This window comes from Bombus impatiens, unplaced genomic scaffold, assembly GCF_000188095.3.
Source record: "Bombus impatiens unplaced genomic scaffold, BIMP_2.2 scf_0419, whole genome shotgun sequence".
In the NCBI taxonomy this organism is placed as follows: domain Eukaryota; kingdom Metazoa; phylum Arthropoda; class Insecta; order Hymenoptera; family Apidae; genus Bombus; species Bombus impatiens.
In genome coordinates this window covers 33,280-52,596 of record NT_176838.1, presented here as the reverse complement: position 1 = coordinate 52,596, position 19,317 = coordinate 33,280, and the positions used below count along the sequence as shown (strand labels likewise).

Here is a 19,317-nt window from a genome sequence, read left to right as displayed (position 1 = left end):
CTTGATTATAAATGTTCACAATTGTTCCGGATTCTTTTTTATTTTATTTGAAAGCTTTATTTATAATGATGAATGAAATAAGAAAATTTATAATGTAATAGAAGGTACAATAAAATTTAGAAATTTTAAATTTATTTTATCTTCTATTGCAGATTATATTTATTTTCTAGTAATTAAATATGTCTTATATGCATCAAGTTTGTGTTCGTAAAATATATGAAAAACGAAAAGTGAAGTCTTTATTACATAAGTGAATAGTTAAGTTTTATAGTTTTATCAGTCAAAATAATAGTATCCACTCAGGTTCGGTTTTTGGAATGCGCATGCGCGTCATGAACTGGAACGTCAAATACAAGAAGATCGAATAATATCGTTGTGTTATGATATTGTAATATCTAAAATATGTTTCAAACAAAAATATACGTATATCTCTATACATAGTTTTCAGACTAATCCAGTTAGTGCTCAGCATCTGAGTAGTGACATCATTGTGTTAGATATAGCGGTGTAAATTCGTGCTCACACAACAAATGGCTATATGCATGTGACATGTCACGTATTCTCAAATGTCTTCTCCCAAAACCACTGAATATTCGGGCAATTATCAACGGTTTAACGATGATGCAAACATATCACTCGAGCAAGACATTTCACATCGAACATGCCAAAGTAAGTCGAATGAATTTTAATTGTACTATTTTAATTCATTTCATTTTTTATTTATTCTTTGCAATGAAATTTCTGCTTTTTCACAACTATGTTACTTTTGTCATTTTCACTTTTACTCTTTTAGCTTATAATATTTAACAAACTAAAGCTCACATTTCATTTTACACATTTTTCTGGCATAATTATCTATAATAGAGCAATGATATAAAATTTTGCAAAAAATATATAATACATAATTTAGTTAATTATAAGTATAATGTTTGATTATCTTCATGATAAAAATAAAAAGAATTTATTTATTTTATATTATTTATTTTATTGCTGAAAAGTATCATTTACTTCTGCATTATAGAAATATTTATTTTTTATGCTTATTTCTTATTGTAGAATATGGATCTATACTATCATATCCTTCTGCAGAAAATCATGTAAACTCCTCCACTGAAAATGTAAGAACATCTGATCAAATCATTCACAAATTTGAAACAGATGATGTACATAGAGAAAACATGTCTGAAAATGCAGTACTTCCATCACATGATTCAATCACAGATCATGATTTGCATTGGGAAATGAATTACCATGAGGCTGCAATATTTTTAGAGGTATTTATACATTTATATGTATATATACCCATATGAATAATTGCTTTCAAATTTACTTACAATAATGTTACGTATCCATAGGAAGGTAAAAATAATGAAAAGTTTGATTCGCACCCAAAGCATCCAGAAGATTTGCCAGCATATCTCTTAGTTCATAATAATTGGTATTATGGGTTAGATCTATTAACTTCTCTTATACTTTTGGCTTTAGCTCTTGTAGAAGAGCCAGCTGTATCACTGTTTAGCGTAAGTCATTGATAAGAAAGTACTTTTATTTTATTACAATGGTTATTTATATATTTTAATTTCAGATACCAGTGTGGGCACATGGATCTATAGAACTTTTTGCTTTGATAATTATAGGTATAGAATTAGCTTTGAAATTAAGATGGATTGGCTGGTCAACAATGTTAAAACACAAACGAACAATGCTGAAGGTAAAAAGAACTCTTTTCTAGAATCAGATTTAATAGTTTGTAGTATAATTTTATTAAACTTCATATAAATCCACACGAGTTTACTGATATACAGGGTGGTTGGTAACTGGTGGTACAAGCGAAATGGGGTGATTCTACGCGAAAAAAGAAGTCGAAAATATAGAATAAAAATTTTTCGTTTGAGGCTTTGTTTTCGAGAAAATCGACTTTGAATTTTCGCTCGGTACGCGTACGGTACGTTATAACGGATCTCACTGTAGATCGTTGTCTAGATGGAAAAATTTAAAAAAAAAAGAAAAAAAATTTTTATTCTATATTTTCGACTTCTTTTTTCGCGTAGAATCACCCCCTTTCGCTTATACCACCAGTTACCAACCACCCTGTATATGACATGTATATTCTAATTGCTTATGTTTACATCTGATAATTATTAGTAAATTGAATACCATTATGAGATTGAAGTACAGTTTTCCTTCATTACTTTGTCAATATGTTTAAGAACAGTGTACAATAAAATGGTTGTTTTGCACAAGACTGATACAAAAAGCATGAGGGTACTAATGAGAAGATAAGAAACACCACAAGTGCAGACTATTTAAGATTACATTTTTATTAAAACGAGACGCTGATAATTGCATTATTTGTTCATTTATAATATATTATGTATACTAATACCTTTATTGGGATATCTTATAGGGAACACATTCAGATTTAACTAATATATGTATAGTATATTAGTGATTTTACTGCTACTGACTCATTATTATTATTCTTGTTATCATCATTATCATCATTATCATTATTACTATTGTTGTTGTTGTTGTTTTTGTTACTATTATTATTATTATTATTATTATTATTATTATTATTATTATTATTATTATTGTATTATACTCATTCATATTCATATTTATTACACAATGGTTTAAAAGCAATAAACAGTTATGAAACGTTTGCTTGATATGGAATGGATAGATCAGAATAATTAAAATGAATCATTAATAAGAACCTAGTAAGAAAAATAAAATTATAAAGTACAGAATGATTTAAAATAAAATTGCTAAAACAACTTGAAATTTAGCAAAGATAAATTAGAAAAATTAAGAAAATAATGTCTTGTTTCTTTTAATATGATAATTAGTACATATAATAAAAAGCTTTTTTAATAAGAAGTAACAGCAATAATAGAAATGAAATTACCAAATTTGTAGTGAATTTGTAGTTACATATTTAAGATATCTTTAATTAATTCTTTAATACAAGTGAAGACTATACATATAAATTATTTTTACAGTGTATCACATTGGTCATCATGTTTTTAGAAGCGATGACAGTACTAGTACGACAATCATCGCATTTCCGTGTAACACGTGCTCTAAGGCCCATTTTTTTAGTAGATACGAAATGCTTTGGCGGTGTTAGAAGATTTATCAGACAAATACTTTTAACATTGCCACCAATTCTGGATATGTTAGGCTTGCTTTTATTTTTTATAACACTGTACACTGTATTGGGTTACTATATGTTTTCTGAAATGAATAGAAATTTTTGTACACTACAAGACAGTTTTGTGAGTCTCTTTGTTCTTCTTACTACTGCTAAGTAAGTATAATTGTAATTAAATTTCCAATAATATTTTAAAATTTGGATACATTTTATTGTGATTAGATATTAGTAACAATATCAATATTTAGTTTTCCAGATGTAATGATGCCATCATATTCAAGAAACAAATGGTATGCGATATATTTTGTATCTTATTTGTCTACAATGTTGTACGTAATGATGAATTTGATGTTGGCGGTGGTTAACGAAACATTTACAGCAGCTGAGCGTGATAAATTTAAAAAACTGTTTTTACATAAAAGAAAAGCATGTCAACATGCCTTTAAGTTATTAGTTTCAAAACAAAATCCGGATAAAATGCGATTTCGCCAATTTGAAGGATTAATGCGATACTATGCTCCAAATAAAAGTACGTAAAATTCCTCCAGATATACATTAAAGTTTATTTATAAAACAAGAAGGTAAGACAAATTAAATTCATTCCATAATATACTCCACTACAGACATAAGAGACATTGTTCTAATGTATCAACATTTAAATGCTTCTGGAAGTGGAGTTCTAAGTGTTGAAGAGTTTTTAAACATTTATGATACTATTATACTTCAATGGGAACTACAATACTCTACTGTGCCTTGGTATCACAGTACATCACAACCTTTGCAAATTCTATGCACAGGAGCACATGCAGCTATTAGATGGTCATATTTTGAAAGCTTAATGTGTAAGTTTAAAAGGAAGACAAATTTTTATAATACTAATTTATAATTCATATACTCAATTATAAAATGTTTAGATATAACAATCATTGCAAATGGTATTGCTATGATAATAAGGATATTACAGGCAGGCGATAATGTTCATAGCACAATTCTATTTGCTGCATCTTGGGATACTTTTCTTTTTGGAGGAAGTAAGTAAACATAATATTTATAAAAGGTGTGTGAAAAATTATTTTAATGCTAATTTTATTTTATAGTATTTGTCACTGAAGCACTAATAAAAGTATTAGGACTTGGTACAAGACGATATCTGAGTTCCGGATGGAATCTTTTCGATTTAGGAACATCTATAATGACACTTGTTGCAGCTTGTATTTTATCTCTTTTTCCTACAGCCACATTTTTCGTTTTATTTAGACCACTTCGATTGCTAAGATTGTTTAAAATGAAAAAAAGATACCGAGACGTATTTGGCACACTTGTGATTTTAACTCCCTTGATGTCTTCCACTGCAGTAGTCATGCTTGTTTTATATTATTTTTTTGCAATCATTGGGATGGAATTGTTTGCAGGATATAATATGCGAAATTGTTGCAAGTAAGTACATAGGTAAAATATCTTTTTTAATAAATTATATTTTTAAATTGATTACTAAATAATATGTATTTGTCAGAAATACAACAGTTGAAGACTTTTACAAATACTCTGCCAATGAAAGTACCGCACTAGGATATTATTACCTTAATACTTTTGACAACCTTATAGCCAGTGGAATGACCCTTTTTGAGTTAACGGTTGTTAATAATTGGTTTATTTTAATGAACGCATATGCATTTACTGTTGGAATGTATACACGAATATATTTTATGATATTTTATTTGGTGACAATGATTGTTTTAACTATCGTGGTATCCAGTTTCTTAGAGGCCTTTCGATTTAGAATACATTATAAAAAATCAACATCTAAACGTGATGGTAATTAATATCCTTAATTATTCAACATAAAATATGGAAGAAATGTAGACTATTTCTATAAACTTTTTTTGTTATTTTTAACCAAATTTGTACTTTTTTTGGGATTGTTAAATCTTCTATTAGTCCTTTTGTATACATTTCGTTACAGAGGAAAAGATGCTACATGAAGAAGTGGAACTAAAATGGGACGAATTGCAATATATAGTAGAAGATTTTCAACTTTTGGAAAAATTGCGACCCTCACTGATAGTTGGTGTAAGTTTTAAGTTTCAAAAAATATGTTTTTTATTATTCTGCAATCATATAATAATGTTGCAGGGAACTACTGTTTTTATTGGCTCGCGTCCTAGAACCAGAGAAGTTTTGCAAAGAAAAATGTATACGAATGAAATTACCGAATGGATTATAGAGGCTAAACAAGCAGAAAGGCAATTTTTATCAAATGCTACTCATAGTTTAGAAGAAAATTATAGAGAGGAAGCAATTTCAGAAACAGATCATGTAGGATTAACAGACAATTTGCGACAAACACATCGTAATACATCAAATGTTGTATAATTGTAATAATAAATTAAATTTCATTGTGTCTACTTACAATATAGAAGTATTGAAAGGTTGTAATATACAAATTAAATTAAATTTAATTAAGCGATTAAATTTTTTACTAACAACATAAAATAAAAAGAAAATAATATATTTAACTGATATAAAAGAGATTAAACATTTTCGTTTCGGATTATGTTGCGATATATAGAGACTCAAATAATTGATGATATTTTTAAAAATATTGCAACGTAAATATAAATCCACTAAATCATATATCTTGCGTAAATAAAGCTTTATTAATATCAAAATTGACTTTTTGCTTTTTCTGCAGATAAAAGTACAATTTTCTTCATAAAGAATTATGAATTGATTTATAAAATTTTTAATGTATTCTATCCTAAATGCTTGTATTTAGAAATTATTTTACTTTCTCTTTGCAATTGTGTAATTTTTATTTAATTCTTCATCATTAAACTTCAATTTTCATATTATTTTAACCGTTTGAGTACCAAGCAGCATGATCACGTTGTTTAGATTTTGTGTCGAAAAGTCCCAGTACATTTGAACGCTACGGACGACTGACGGTATTTTGTATTTCACTGTTATCTTCTCAATAGCGCCGTTTGTTTTTCTTCGCAATCGATTAAAACAAGCGCTATCGCGCTGTTCGGGATTTTTTGATCCTGTTTCTTCAAAGACCCCTGGAATTCAAACGGTTAAATATGAAAAATTTTATTCTTTATGTTATAAATTATGTAAATAAATAACTAATAAATATATATATATCATTTTTTAGTTTTATATTACAAATATATAAAAATGTACTGTATGATATACAGGATGTTCCACCTAATCAACACCTCACTGACCGCTAGCAGTTCAACAGCATGCGCACGTTCGATCGGCAGCCCAAGCGCAGATTCTCCTTGGCGCCGGCTCTGTTTCGGTTTAGACTGTCGGGCGGGAGTATCTGTGCTTTTCGTATGCTCAGATAAAATTGGCTGCTTTCTGCTATTATAGGATAATTAAATTGAATAAAATCTTTTGTTTTCATGATATTAGTACTAAATTATATTTATTTTATCTATTACAACAGTTTTTAGTTCAAATGAGAAATAGTTATAATCTTCGACGTTACGTATCTCATCGTCTTCTGAATCACTATATCTTAGTGGCAATACAGAACCTCGCTTCCGAATAATTATATCACTGCCACCACTTTCGTCACCACTATTACTTCTTGAATAACTGTCAGGACAATCTGACAGATCATCTAAATAAAATTCTCCAATACCATTCTTTTCGTTCATCGCGAACGGTAAGTTTTTCAAATTGGTATAAAACTGTCGGAGCTTACAAAGCATCGCAACTGACGTAAGTGAGCAAGGTACCTTAGTACTAAATAACAAATTACTGTTCATATAATGAGAAAGATTGTTTATCGCCATGGGAGTCGATTAACTATAGGTAGGCTATAGGTCGGTAAACGTCGGCGACAAAAAACCGATTAATCGGCTATCGGTCGATAAAGTTAAACACGCTATAAAAGATAGAAAAGAATTTTATTAGAAAAAATTAAATGATGTTGACTTATTGTCCGTAATCTGTATGTGTCCATTTTGAAAGTGATGCTTTCCAAAGATTTTAAGGTCATCTATAGTTTCTTGAATAGAATATTTTTCTATATATCAATCAATAGTTTTAACATTATGATAGAAATAAGACAATTATACTATCATGATTAATGAAAAAGGAAAAAATGAAAATAGTTGAAATAAAAAAGATATTAATGAGATAACCATTAACATGTATTAAACTGTACTAAAACTATAATTTACATTTTGTTTAAAAATTACAAGTACCCTTTATAATTATAAATAAAATTTACATCACATTGAGAATATTCAGAATAAAAATAAGTTTATTTGTATTAATGTATGCAATATTTATAACAAAATTACTAATTAATTTGTACCCCAGGACCTCCCAAAGTTGTTAACTTAACGGTAAATCCATCTGCAATTAATTTTCGTGAAATACTTGCAATAGTTTCTGGTTGTGTATCTGGTAATAAGAGAATGTATGCATGTCCACCACCGCCAGCACCTGTAAGCTTTGCTGCCAAAGCATAATTTTGTGCTTCTGCACAAATTCTGTCTAAAGATGGATGAGAAACTTGACATGTGGCTAGCAGTCCTTGATTCATATTAATAAGTATCTGTAATAATATATGATAAGTTGTAATAAGATTTGAATACATTTATAGATATAGAAACTAATGACCAATAACATTTTAACATATTGTTAATCACTTGACCAGACAAATGTTATTTTTCCAAATAACAGACTAATCTTTTAACTTTGTGAATGAAATATTACTAGTTATTCTTATTATACAAGATTTTCTATAAATTGCTTTTAGAAGTATTTTACCCTACTTGAATTAGTAATTATTATAATAATTATTAGCAATATATTATATTTTAATAAAATACTTACCATTAATTGTCTGTATCCTTCAAGAAAATATTGATCGTCAGTAGAAACTGTTTTCAGTTTTTCAATAATTTTAATTACTTCTTTGGATATATTGTCTATAGAACTCATAATCAGATCAATAATAACTGGGTATCTATGTTTCAGTTCTAATAGTCTTTCAACTAAAGCCTTTGTGCTTCTATTTACTCTTGTGTCTACCAGTAAAATTTTTAGAGCATGTACGTTACTTATTGGCTTTACATAATCATCCTTCTTGAATTCTATTATTGACCCATATGTACAGACAGAATTGTCTATTCCAGAGGGGTTTCCATGCATAATTTTTTCACAATTTAGAGCATACTTTGAAATAGTGTCTAAGATAGAAAAATCTAATATTTTATAAATATCTTTTTGTAAATGTGACCAATGTAAAAAACACGCAGCAAGACAAACTGCAAAGGAACTAGAACTACCAAGTCCAGAACCAATTCCCAATTCTGTATTTAAGTGAACTTGAAATGGTTTCACTTCGATCTCTTCCTTTTGCGTAATATAAATAAAAAGATAAAAGAATGCTTCCAGGCTTAATCTTTGTTGCAGATTTGCATAACTAATAATGGAGACAAATTCTTTTACTTTGTTATAAAATGCTTCATAATTTTCTACATGTTCCACGTCTTTGTTAATAAAAAAGAAATTTTGTATTTGCTGTAGAGGTACGTTAATAAATAAATTTACTTTAGGAAAACATATCTTAACAATTTGTTCTGTTTCAGGTAATTCAGCGAAATTTAGAACTGTACGTAAATCTACACTGGCAGCAACAGCTGTTTTTCCATATACTACAGCATGTTCTCCAAAAAGAATTACTTTTCCAGGAGCAGACACTTTAAACTGAATCATTTTAAATTTCCCAAGTCTAATTCGTGGAGCTATTAATGGAAATAGAATAATATACTTTAGAGATGATACATTAAAAGCAATCATAATTGAATCAATTATTAAATACCTTTTTATCATTTCCTTCTTTTCCCACTCTGCTGGTGTTAATGTCTTTTGCTTGAATGCATGAATTGTTTTAAGTTCTTCTTCTAGTACTGAATGTACTGACCTGAAATATTAATTTTAATATAGTACTTAAATAATAGCATATTATTTAAATTTTTTAGGACTTTAAAATGTAGTACCTATGTCGATGAATTAAAGATTTGCCTTCAAATGCACTAGAAACAATTGTTACAGAAAACTTAGCGCCACAACCATCAGATTCATCTATGACTTCCTGTAACAACATTTAAAAATAATATGAACATTATTTAATAGGTATAGTAACAAAACAATCTACATATTTCTAATACTAACGGGAACTTTATGATCTTCCTAACATAAAATTTACGTTAAATGTTTATGTTAAATAATATATGTAAATATTTACTTTCAATACAAATAATTTTTAGAAAATAAAATTAGATTTGTATTATAAAAATATTATTGTTATCCGTTAACGCATAAATTACATAAATTTGTGTTTCTTATTATTAATTATTCTAAAGTCAATCAACTCTTTTCCCTGTAACGATATAAGTATATTGTTACAAAGTTTCCGACTACAAAAGGTTAAATTTGTATTCATAACATTATTGTTATGCTAATTTAGGAAAGTAGAATTCAATAATAGAGTAAAGTTCAAATTTCCGTAAAGTATTGTATAATGCTTCAGTAAAGGTGATGATACATATAAACAATATTTTTATCGGCGTAAATATTAGATAATCGTGAATAGTGGATCATAACGCAATATTCTTCTGAAATATTATCTTAAATTGTTGAATTATATTGAAAAAGAAAAATAATTAGTTTTTAATAATTTATTAAAATAATTTAATAAGGAGTATGGTAATAATATAACATAAATTAAATTGTTTTTTTGATTTATTTCAATTTTTAATATTTTTCACATACAAATTGTTTGTAATTAAAGTATAAGTAGAAAGCAATAAAGTGTCCACAGGAATAGGCAGAAACTAATAATGCAAAAAGATCTGGATACCTCTTTGGAGGTTTCAAAAAACCACTAATAAGAGAAAGCATTATTATTCCTAGAATCGAACAATAAAACAGAATTATTTTCCAAAAAGATACAGTAGAACTTACAACAACAAAAATATTCTTATAATGTATCATATCTCTTTTTAATTTGGTAAATAATGATTTATTCTCATTGCTTTTTAGCTTTGCTTTAATTTTTCTTTGATTGGTTACAAGCACATTCTTTTTTAAGTTAATATTACTCAATAATTCGCTGTTATCAAACACATCAGAATATGCCCATAAAACAAAAATGAAATAAAAGATTAATGTAGCCCAATATACCATGTACAAACCATCTTTTATAAATAATGGTAACATACTAAAGTGTGAAATTATTAAAAACCAAAAACAAGGAAACGAATTGCTTTGAAAATACAATAAAACTGGAATTGCAACAAGTAGGATTGATTTTTCATGAACTTGAAACGAAAACAGGAAAAATGCTAATGCACAGTTAATAAGGGAAATAATAAACTTCTCTTTCTGTGGATTTAAGTATAGATTTATGCAACTCGGTGAAACTGCAAATGTAGTTGACATTAAACAAATTTTTGCTAATTCCTTGTTTGCAAAAGTATTACGTAATTTAAAAATCACATTGATTGTGCACCAAATATTAGCAACTTTATCTTCGAATACACCTCTAGAAACTGGAAATAATCGAAGAACAACACTTACAAATGTTTCCCAACTTTTAATAAAAGGTAACCATATAATAAAAAATGTAGAAAGTACTGTAATTGATATACAGAAGAGCATTACTAAATTGAACAACCAAAACCGTTCTTTCATACGTGAATATTTTCCAAGTATGTAAAAGAAAATTGGCAATGCGTGGTAAAGTTCCATTTGCTTATAGTTTAGTGCTGCAACAAATAAGATCGACCCAATAATAAACGAATTTTGAAGTATAGCTGTAACAGCACTAATGAACAGTCCTAATGAAAATGAATTATATTGAAAATGTCCATGATCTATTAATATTAAACCAGGATATATTAATATAAGCAGAAGATTAATATGTTTTCTTTTCAGACCAAATATAGACAGTTCTATTTTTTCAAAGTTTTCAGATACTTGATTAGTTAATATAAAATATATTATCGACGGGATATAAATCAAAATATCTACACAAAGAACACTGAGTCTCATAAAATATTTATGACTTTCAGATGAGAAACCTCTAGACTCGTGTAACTTTATGTAAGAAGAATTGATCATATTAGCAACATAGCCCAGCACTAAACTATGATAAGCTGTTAATGGTGGATAGTCTAATCCCCAATACTGTAAATCATTATTTGTTGTATTTATGTACCATTTCTCAATTGGCACATTTAACGTTATTTCTTGCCAATGCCGTTGGGCTTCATAGTCTCCAAACATTGGAGGCTTTCCTTCACCGCTGTAGGAATGATATGTAACACACCATCTCAAAAGGAGAGCAAATAGTGAGATTAACAAGATCTGTGCGTTTTCTTGCATCATATATGTTGAATAAGCTTTAACAGCTTATATTTGCAAGCATGCTCTTGATTAACAAATATATTTCAGAAATAACATTTAGCTACCTAGGTTTATATAGAAAATTTAAGGTTAGAATGAAAACAGTAGAACGAAATAAAGAATATATACGCAAATATGATGAATCATACAAAATACATACCACGTGTGAAGCGTTTAATTCTTTCATTAATTTGTTTTTTATGTAACTCTCAGTATATGACATATTTAAAATTAAATTTCTAATCTTGATTTTAATTCACCACGCTTTCAAATGCGAGGAGATTATATATATTTAATAAGAAGTTGTTATATATTTATTGATATTTATTTACTTTAAAATTAGTGTAATTATTTTGATAAACTTTGCAATCATAAGCAGCAAATGTATGATAAAATATAATACTTCTTCTTCTATTTTTTGGTTATATGACTTTTTTTGGTTTGAATGATCGTTGAGTTCAAGTGAACGTTAAGGTACATTTTTTGAACTCATTCGCATAATTTGATATGATGTTATCAATTGATTTTCAGTATTTCGACTAATCGAATGATTTTAATATTTTAAAAACTATTATCTTTATGAGCCTTTTTGTTATTTTTGGAATTATTTCGCAATAGTTAGATGAAAATTAATGTCTATTACCTGCAGGAACGTCGATATTAACAGAACTTCTCTGTGAGGCAGTTTTACTGACATAAAAACGAGATTAAAGTCTATACAGTTACATATTTTTCAGCTACGAACATTGCTCATTGCATGCAGACTTTTTATTATGCATGTATTCCTAGAAAGTTATTTAATTATTCTAATACAAAATAGATAAGGATTAACACATACCATTTTAGATATCAGTTTATTCATTCAAATACAGTTATGTTACAAGAATAAAACTGACTATCTGTTACATTATTTTTTTTTTGTTATTCATACAAATAAATTTTAAATAAAAATTATGAACACAAAAATTACCGTATGAAACATACATTTTCACAAATTTACTATATAACATATCTGTTTCTCGCACTTAATTTCTTGCATTTCGTAAGTTGCTACTAATCGACATCGCGCTTTGATGTAAAAATATAATTCTTTTGTTTCAATGCAGTTAAATGCTATTAAACATCAACTCTATTTAGAAAATTTTATTTTCTAAATAAATGTAATAATAAAAATTTTACTTTTATAATAATAGCTAGATAGAAAAGAAAATTTACCGTTTTTTAACAACCCATACTATGTACGTATATAATATGTACTCACATTATTGTATGTACATGGCACGTAAATATTGTCTAATACCTGATCTCAGGTACTGCAACATCTTTATAACAATAATAAATTATTTGTAACAATTGCATTTTATAAGGTTATTAATTTTCCTGTGAATTCTTTTATTGTTAATGTTAAGAAGAATTGTTCACTTTTGCTTAAAATTAATATTTTTGCCTAAAATATATTCAGTTAACAAAATAGATATTAAATATTATGCATTTTTAAAGACAATTAACAACAAGATATAACATTTTTGATATTAGATATATGTTCACTTTGATGTAACATAAGTAAATAATATAATGTATATAATTATCTTAACTACATAAGCTCACAATATTGTAAAATCTGAGCTGTTTCTAAAGCAATCTTTATACAAAATTTAAATATTTTAAGATAAATATATTAACAATTTGAATAAATTTAAGTACAACATACAGCAGGAAATAAATTCACTTTACTTATTGAGATTTGCAATATAAATTAATGAAAAATTATAATTTATAACATACAATTAGAAAAAACAGGAAGAATATTATATCTAAAATTAAAAATTAGCTAAATAAGCATACTATACTATAATTAGTTATGTTTACAATGCAATAACTGCAATTATAATTATATCAATTTATAATAAAATTATTAACGAAAAATATATACACATATACTATCCATTTGATAGCTAATATTAACACTGATTGTTTTAATATTTCTTTCATAGAAAGAAGCAATTTTAACTTATAACTGCTTGAATATTGATAAATTGTTTGTGTTTGTGTTTCATGTTTGTAAAAAAAATTTAATTGTCATTGTATTATGAGAATAGATCACATGAATATGATTTAATGAAAATATTAGGAAGAACAAGTTTTATCCAGTCACTTTAATGTTATTACTTCATTTTATTGAGTGTGTCTTAAGATTTTAGAAAAGCAATAATGCTTATGTATGGACATATGTATATTAAATATATATTATAATGCATATGATATTAAATATATATTAAATATACATATGTATAATAAATATATATATATAACGCATTGATATGCTGTTAAAGTGTAATAAGCAGTCAAGCAAAATAAATATTTGTTTTCTCAGAATGTAAAATGTCCATTACTCATTTGTATATTATCATATATTTGATAAATATTATAGTAATTTAGTGATCTTTGTATATTTATCAGTCTATTATCTATGTCTATCTTTACCATGCATAACACAATACAGATTTGAACTTGTATGGTTTTTCAAGCATGGCACTATGAATAATGAGTTAGTTTCAAAGAGACCTGATAATATTAGAATAGAATACTACTTTTGCTTAAAAGAATGTGAAGAATTACTTCAAGAATTTCTTCATCTGTTTTGTTTGATACTGCATGCTGTACTGAGCACTTTCTGCTTTAGTGATGAGAGAGTCTAACTTATCCAAATGAGATCCCATCTTTTCATTGAGATTGATTGTTTTTGGCATTACTGCATTAGTTTCTGTGTTTTCTATGTGTTTCTTGTCATTGGATAATTCTACTATCAAGTTTTCTTCACTCATAGATGTTTCAGAACCAATTTCTTTTGTTTCTTTATGGTTTCGTTCAACGAATTTATGATTTGGTGTGTTGTTTTTGGATCCAACTCTTACTTTCAATAGAGTACCCAAACTGCCACAAACAGACTGTAAAATACTTTCATGTTATAAAGTTAGTTTATATAATATAGTTTATATAATAATAAACTAGTTGTTAAGAAAACTAAATGTTAAACTAACTAGTTGTTAAACTAAGACGTTAAGAAATGCTTGTTGTACTTGACAATGATTGTTTAGATATAATCATTAAAGTTGTTTTTATTAAAGAATAATAAATAAAAAATGAATGTCATAAAATAATGATATTAGGTAAAAGTGTTTAACCTTGAATCTGTTAATCTTCTTCTGCGTAACACTGAGAATACTATTTAATTCATCTAATCCACCACCTATTCGATGCGCAGCTTCATTAGAAGAATCCAGATTCTATAAATTATATTAAACTGATAATATATTGACAAATTATTAATTTGAAATTTATGTAAGAACTTTGTTTTAATTAATTACATTCCAAATAAGAGAAACATAGAGGCTAAAAAGAAACTTATTAGCATTAAACTTACAGTAGTAGAAATTAGAACTCATTAACACTGTACTTATAATGCATAAAAAGGTACATTAATTTGATTTTTGTTTAATAAAAGATAAAATTATAATTACTTCGATCACTTCATCTTTATCATTATTAATTTTCTCGGCTTCTATTCTTTGGGTCTCTTTCCATTCTTCTTCACTAGGTATCGGCAATCCTAACAATTCCGCCCTTTCGCACGCGTGAATGTAGTCTTGAGACATTTTATCAAATGTCTATAGTCTAACTGTTTCTACTAAATACTAATCAATAATATATAAGAATAGACTTATTTTATCCCGTTTCAGAGATATTAGAATTCATAGAACATTAGAAAGACATGAGGACATGCACAACTTGAGGAATCCGTGTTCGGGTAAATTGTGCGCATACTCCGATAGAAAATAAAGTTTTTAAACATTATAAAAGACATTAATAATAAGAATCTAGAGCATCCTAGTCATTAACAATAAGATTTAAGATGATTTACATATGTATATGGATCAGAGATTTAATAATTTTGAATGGATTCATAATTTCAAAAAAAGTATGATGTTTTTATAGAAAAATAGATTAAAGAAGGAATGGATTAAAAAGATATAAGTTTACTAATTGGAATATTAATCCCACCAGAAGAAATTAATTTATTATATTAAAGTCAAATAATGATAATTTGCTTAGTGTGATATTTATAATTAATTTTTAATAAAGTTTTTTCTTAATTAAATCTAAATCAATCATGCGATGTTCGTCTCATCATGAAAAGACTTTTCAATATTTAACATAATTTAAATAAAAAGAAATAAGTTGTAGAAATTTATATAATTTCATTCTATTTCTCATATTTTGTATTTTAAAAAGATATATTTAAAAAATTCTCTTTCAAAAAAACATTAAAAAATAATTTAATGTAATTTAAAATAAATTATAATTAGTAATTACTAATACTAATACTTAATATGCTGCCTCGTACCATATATGTAAATTGTAAATAGATTAAGCTAATGTAATTTAAATACCTTGCTAGAACATGAATGCGATAAATTAACTTCTCGCAAACTGAATAAAAACTTTAAGTAATACTTTTTATATCGATCATTACAAAGAAAATTTTTAATTAATTCTAACTCATTTTACTTTATATTCCATGGTATTACATAATGCGTTACATATTCAATTATACAATGTAACTTTTTTATGGATATGTACTTAATATACTGTATAGTATCATACATACGGGATGTTCGACTACAGGTGCAAATAAATTTAAAGGATGATTCTTGAAGCTAGACTAAGATAAAAGTAAAAAATAAAAAGACTGCGTTTTCGGCTTGGTTGTTTAGTTATTGACAAAATATCCCTGTGCACGAAAAAATCTCCTTACATGAACAAAAGTAGAGCAGCTCGATCAACGGGGTCGACACAGTGATCTTCAAACAGAACGACGCATAAGCTGCAGTCACAGGTTACCTCGTACAAGTCGTAGGTCGTAGCAAATGACTTTATGATATTTTGAAATGTAAATTGTAAGTAGAGAGGAAATTTGTAAGTTTTAAACCTGTATGCGGGGGCTCTTCGAGAAAACCGAAGCCTGAGTATTTGGAATGACGTTATAAAAATACATTCATTAATATATGATCAACTATAAACATTTGTATATAAACAGATGATAAAATTTGTATGACATCAACTTCGCGGAGAAGTTGTATATGTATACATGTATATATGCGGTATATACATGTAGTTATAATAGTTCACGTGAATAGTTTTCTTTTGTGAAATATTCATTGTTATATAAATTTGTTTCGATTACTTTTTTGATAAATTTCATCTGTTTGTATGTGCAGCCTGTACAAGTGTATTCTAAGAATAACATTGTATTACCTATCCTGTATACTTTAAATTACATGTGTAAATATTTTTATATTACATGTTATATTTAATTTATACATTTATGTAATTTAATTTTGTTTTATTTATAGTATGTATTTAGTTTAATATGTAAATTATTCTTAAAGTAATTAAATAACTTTACATTAATAAAATGAACTACATTTTACCTTAAATTATAACATGTAAGTATATATTATTTTTATGTAAAATTGCTTTACTAATAAGAGATGCAAAATAATTTATAAAAAAATACGTATAAAATAATTCAGATTTCCATAATTATAACATATGATGTAATTATTCTGAGAAAGAAGTTCTCCCAACTAAATACAAACCTGAGACACAAAAGTTCCAAATCCTGTATGATTGTCGCTAAGTCACAATCACTGTTGAATGATCTGCTGTAATACTTGAATGCAGCAACATATGGTTTGTTCAAACTTAAAATGCATTATGCATTTTTTATAATTAGTTCGCTATTTGTGACTAAAATTACAGATATGTTTATTTTATATGTAAATCTATTATCATTCCTAAATTTCATTGCAATCAGTATGATGTAAGTTGAAATTACCCCTTCTTAGTAAGATGTGCATATGAAAAACTGTATAATGCTTATTATCATGTTTCAGAACTTTTATTTTGAAAATTACATTCTCTTTTATCTCTACTCTTTGATTGAAAAATGTCATAGACATAAAGCTTGATATGACACCAAAAGAACTGAGTTTAAGACTTAAATATGTTAATTAGAAACTTCTTATTTCTCTCAATAGATACTAAGATTACATGATCTTAGAACATTCTTTTCTAACATTTTGTATATTATGATATAATTCATGATGGTCAAACAGTTGATCAATAAAAATAAATAATAAAAAATATATGATGGATTACATATATTTTCAGGAAAATTTTAGCAACTGTATTATAAAATGTTTGCAATGTTTGCATTTATGTAACTATAATAGGTATCATATTCAAAGGAGCTTCAGGATCATTTCTCATAGTTATTTATGTATTTAACACATTTATCGGAATAAAACATAAACATGACTCAAGATGCAAAAAAATGAGTGTCATCGATAGAAGAAAATCTGCATTGAACCATATTAAAAATAATGAATAGGAGTCATTTTAGGTAAAGAACATAACTGTTTGCATTGGAGGAGTTTGGATAGAGTTATATAACAAATTCTCAATAAAGTGATTGTCCATAAAAGCTAACAGCAGGAAGGAAATTTCCTCTGAGTCTACTTATATTGTTAGTCAAGTTTTCTTTAGCGCATTTGATGGCAGAATTTCGGTTTAACGAACTTTTGCTTTTTTTATTAAATTTAACAGTTTCCAATGCGTTGAAACAAAAAAATGAAAGTCTTAACTTTAGGAATCCAGCGGTTCAAAAGTATGTAAAGTTGAGCGTTTTTAGCGTATTTGGCATTTTACTTTGATGCCATGTTGTCTCTATCTACAATTCGTTCAATGAGTGGAGCTGCTAGTTGCAATAACTGCAGGTGTGTATCGACCATATTGTAGCGGGATTTTGAATCGTGAGTATTGGATTACGTTTGGAGTGTTTTATTCTCTGGCTGCCGTTAAGCGGCCGATTACGCTAGTACAAACTAATGTTCGACAAATTTCAGTTCAATGCTCATCTGTGCAGACCAATCAGATTACGGATAGAAGCAATATGGCATTATACTAACTTGTAAAATATGCTAAAAATTTTCAGTTTCACATCTGCATACTTCTTAAACGGTGGAGACCGAGCTTAAGACTTAAATTTATGTTATATATAAATATAAATTTATATGTATTTATGTTATATATGTTATATATATTATTATATATTTATTATATATATTTATGTTATATATATATAATTATATTATGTATCCATAATATGCATATTAATATCATTATATCAAACAAAATCTTAATCGGAGATATCTGTTTTATAGCTGTACCTATGATAGGAAGCTACATGTATAAATATAAGACATTCCTATTTGTTACTTAATTTTATCCTTATAACCTATAAAAAATTAATTGCAATTATATTTTAAACCTAATCATAATACTACCTACTATAACGCCTACTATACATAATAGCATTTCTTTAACTTATTGTTAATGCAATGAAAGAAACTGAATTCTAAATAATACAAAAATCCAATAAATGATTCCTTTCATAAAGATTGTATTAAACGATTATCTAATCTCATTATTTAAAAGAATAAAAAACCTTATTTCGTTTTAAGATTTAAAACGTAAATAATTTTCAAAGTAAATATAAATATGTATTTAATATATATAAAATAATGTGAGTATAAAATTTGTATAGATAAATAAAAAGGAAAAATATATCGTCATTAAATATAAAAATATACATAGTT

General features: G+C 26.8%; 4 protein-coding genes across 6 annotated transcripts; 1 reads left to right on the top strand and 3 right to left on the bottom strand.

The window, feature by feature from the left end:
• Window positions 1-237: 237 nt before the first annotated feature.
• LOC100742951 (two pore calcium channel protein 1) lies at window positions 238-5,603 on the top strand. 3 transcript variants are annotated; one of them, XM_012386903.3, is made up of 12 exons: window positions 238-669; window positions 1,090-1,274; window positions 1,356-1,520; window positions 1,586-1,711; window positions 3,006-3,313; window positions 3,406-3,686; window positions 3,781-3,999; window positions 4,072-4,188; window positions 4,255-4,594; window positions 4,671-4,972; window positions 5,121-5,227; window positions 5,291-5,603. In XM_012386903.3, the coding sequence occupies exons 1-12, from the start codon at window positions 567-569 to the stop codon at window positions 5,528-5,530; spliced, it is 2,493 nt and encodes an 830-aa protein (XP_012242326.1). In that variant the 5' UTR covers window positions 238-566; the 3' UTR covers window positions 5,531-5,603. The 3 variants fall into 3 exon arrangements, with proteins under 3 accessions (XP_012242326.1, XP_012242327.1, XP_012242325.1); XM_012386904.3 differs by having other exon boundaries at window positions 239-669; window positions 1,159-1,274; XM_012386902.2 differs by having other exon boundaries at window positions 567-669; window positions 1,057-1,274.
• Window positions 5,604-7,308: 1,705 nt separating this feature from the next.
• LOC100744094 (mevalonate kinase) lies at window positions 7,309-12,384 on the bottom strand. Its single transcript, XM_003490371.4, has 5 exons — window positions 12,240-12,384; window positions 9,187-9,281; window positions 9,009-9,110; window positions 8,018-8,931; window positions 7,309-7,736 (listed from the first exon to the last, which is right to left on the bottom strand). Exons 4-5 carry the CDS (start codon window positions 8,900-8,902, stop codon window positions 7,479-7,481), a joined length of 1,143 nt encoding a protein of 380 aa, XP_003490419.1. The 5' UTR covers window positions 8,903-8,931; window positions 9,009-9,110; window positions 9,187-9,281; window positions 12,240-12,384; the 3' UTR covers window positions 7,309-7,478.
• On the bottom strand, window positions 9,914-11,575 carry LOC112211980 (dolichyl pyrophosphate Man9GlcNAc2 alpha-1,3-glucosyltransferase). Its single transcript, XM_024368369.1, has one exon. It carries the CDS (start codon window positions 11,573-11,575, stop codon window positions 9,944-9,946), a length of 1,632 nt encoding a protein of 543 aa, XP_024224137.1. The 3' UTR covers window positions 9,914-9,943.
• A 444-nt stretch (window positions 12,385-12,828) lies between the features above and the next one.
• LOC112211995 lies at window positions 12,829-15,520 on the bottom strand. Its single transcript, XM_024368364.2, has 3 exons — window positions 15,118-15,520; window positions 14,782-14,883; window positions 12,829-14,544 (listed from the first exon to the last, which is right to left on the bottom strand). Exons 1-3 carry the CDS (start codon window positions 15,250-15,252, stop codon window positions 14,212-14,214), a joined length of 570 nt encoding a protein of 189 aa, XP_024224132.1. The 5' UTR covers window positions 15,253-15,520; the 3' UTR covers window positions 12,829-14,211.
• Window positions 15,521-19,317: the final 3,797 nt, after the last annotated feature.

Excerpts from the sequence above, each read along its gene's own strand:
- LOC100744094 (XM_003490371.4), bottom strand. The coding sequence starts at position 8,902 with ATGATTCAGTTTAAAGTGTCTGCTCCTGGAAAAGTAATTCTTTTTGGA. Across the intron at positions 7,737-8,017 it reads AAGGATACAGACAATTAATG|ATACTTATTAATATGAATCA; the intron begins GTAAGTATTTTA and ends ATATTATTACAG.
- LOC112211980 (XM_024368369.1), bottom strand. The coding sequence starts at position 11,575 with ATGCAAGAAAACGCACAGATCTTGTTAATCTCACTATTTGCTCTCCTT.
- LOC112211995 (XM_024368364.2), bottom strand. The coding sequence starts at position 15,252 with ATGTCTCAAGACTACATTCACGCGTGCGAAAGGGCGGAATTGTTAGGA. Across the intron at positions 14,884-15,117 it reads ATAAAGATGAAGTGATCGAA|AATCTGGATTCTTCTAATGA; the intron begins GTAATTATAATT and ends TATAATTTATAG. Across the intron at positions 14,545-14,781 it reads AGAAGATTAACAGATTCAAG|TCTGTTTGTGGCAGTTTGGG; the intron begins GTTAAACACTTT and ends AGTATTTTACAG.
- LOC100742951 (XM_012386902.2), top strand. The coding sequence starts at position 567 with ATGTCTTCTCCCAAAACCACTGAATATTCGGGCAATTATCAACGGTTT. Across the intron at positions 3,314-3,405 it reads GTTCTTCTTACTACTGCTAA|TTTTCCAGATGTAATGATGC; the intron begins GTAAGTATAATT and ends ATCAATATTTAG. Across the intron at positions 3,687-3,780 it reads ATACTATGCTCCAAATAAAA|ACATAAGAGACATTGTTCTA; the intron begins GTACGTAAAATT and ends ACTCCACTACAG.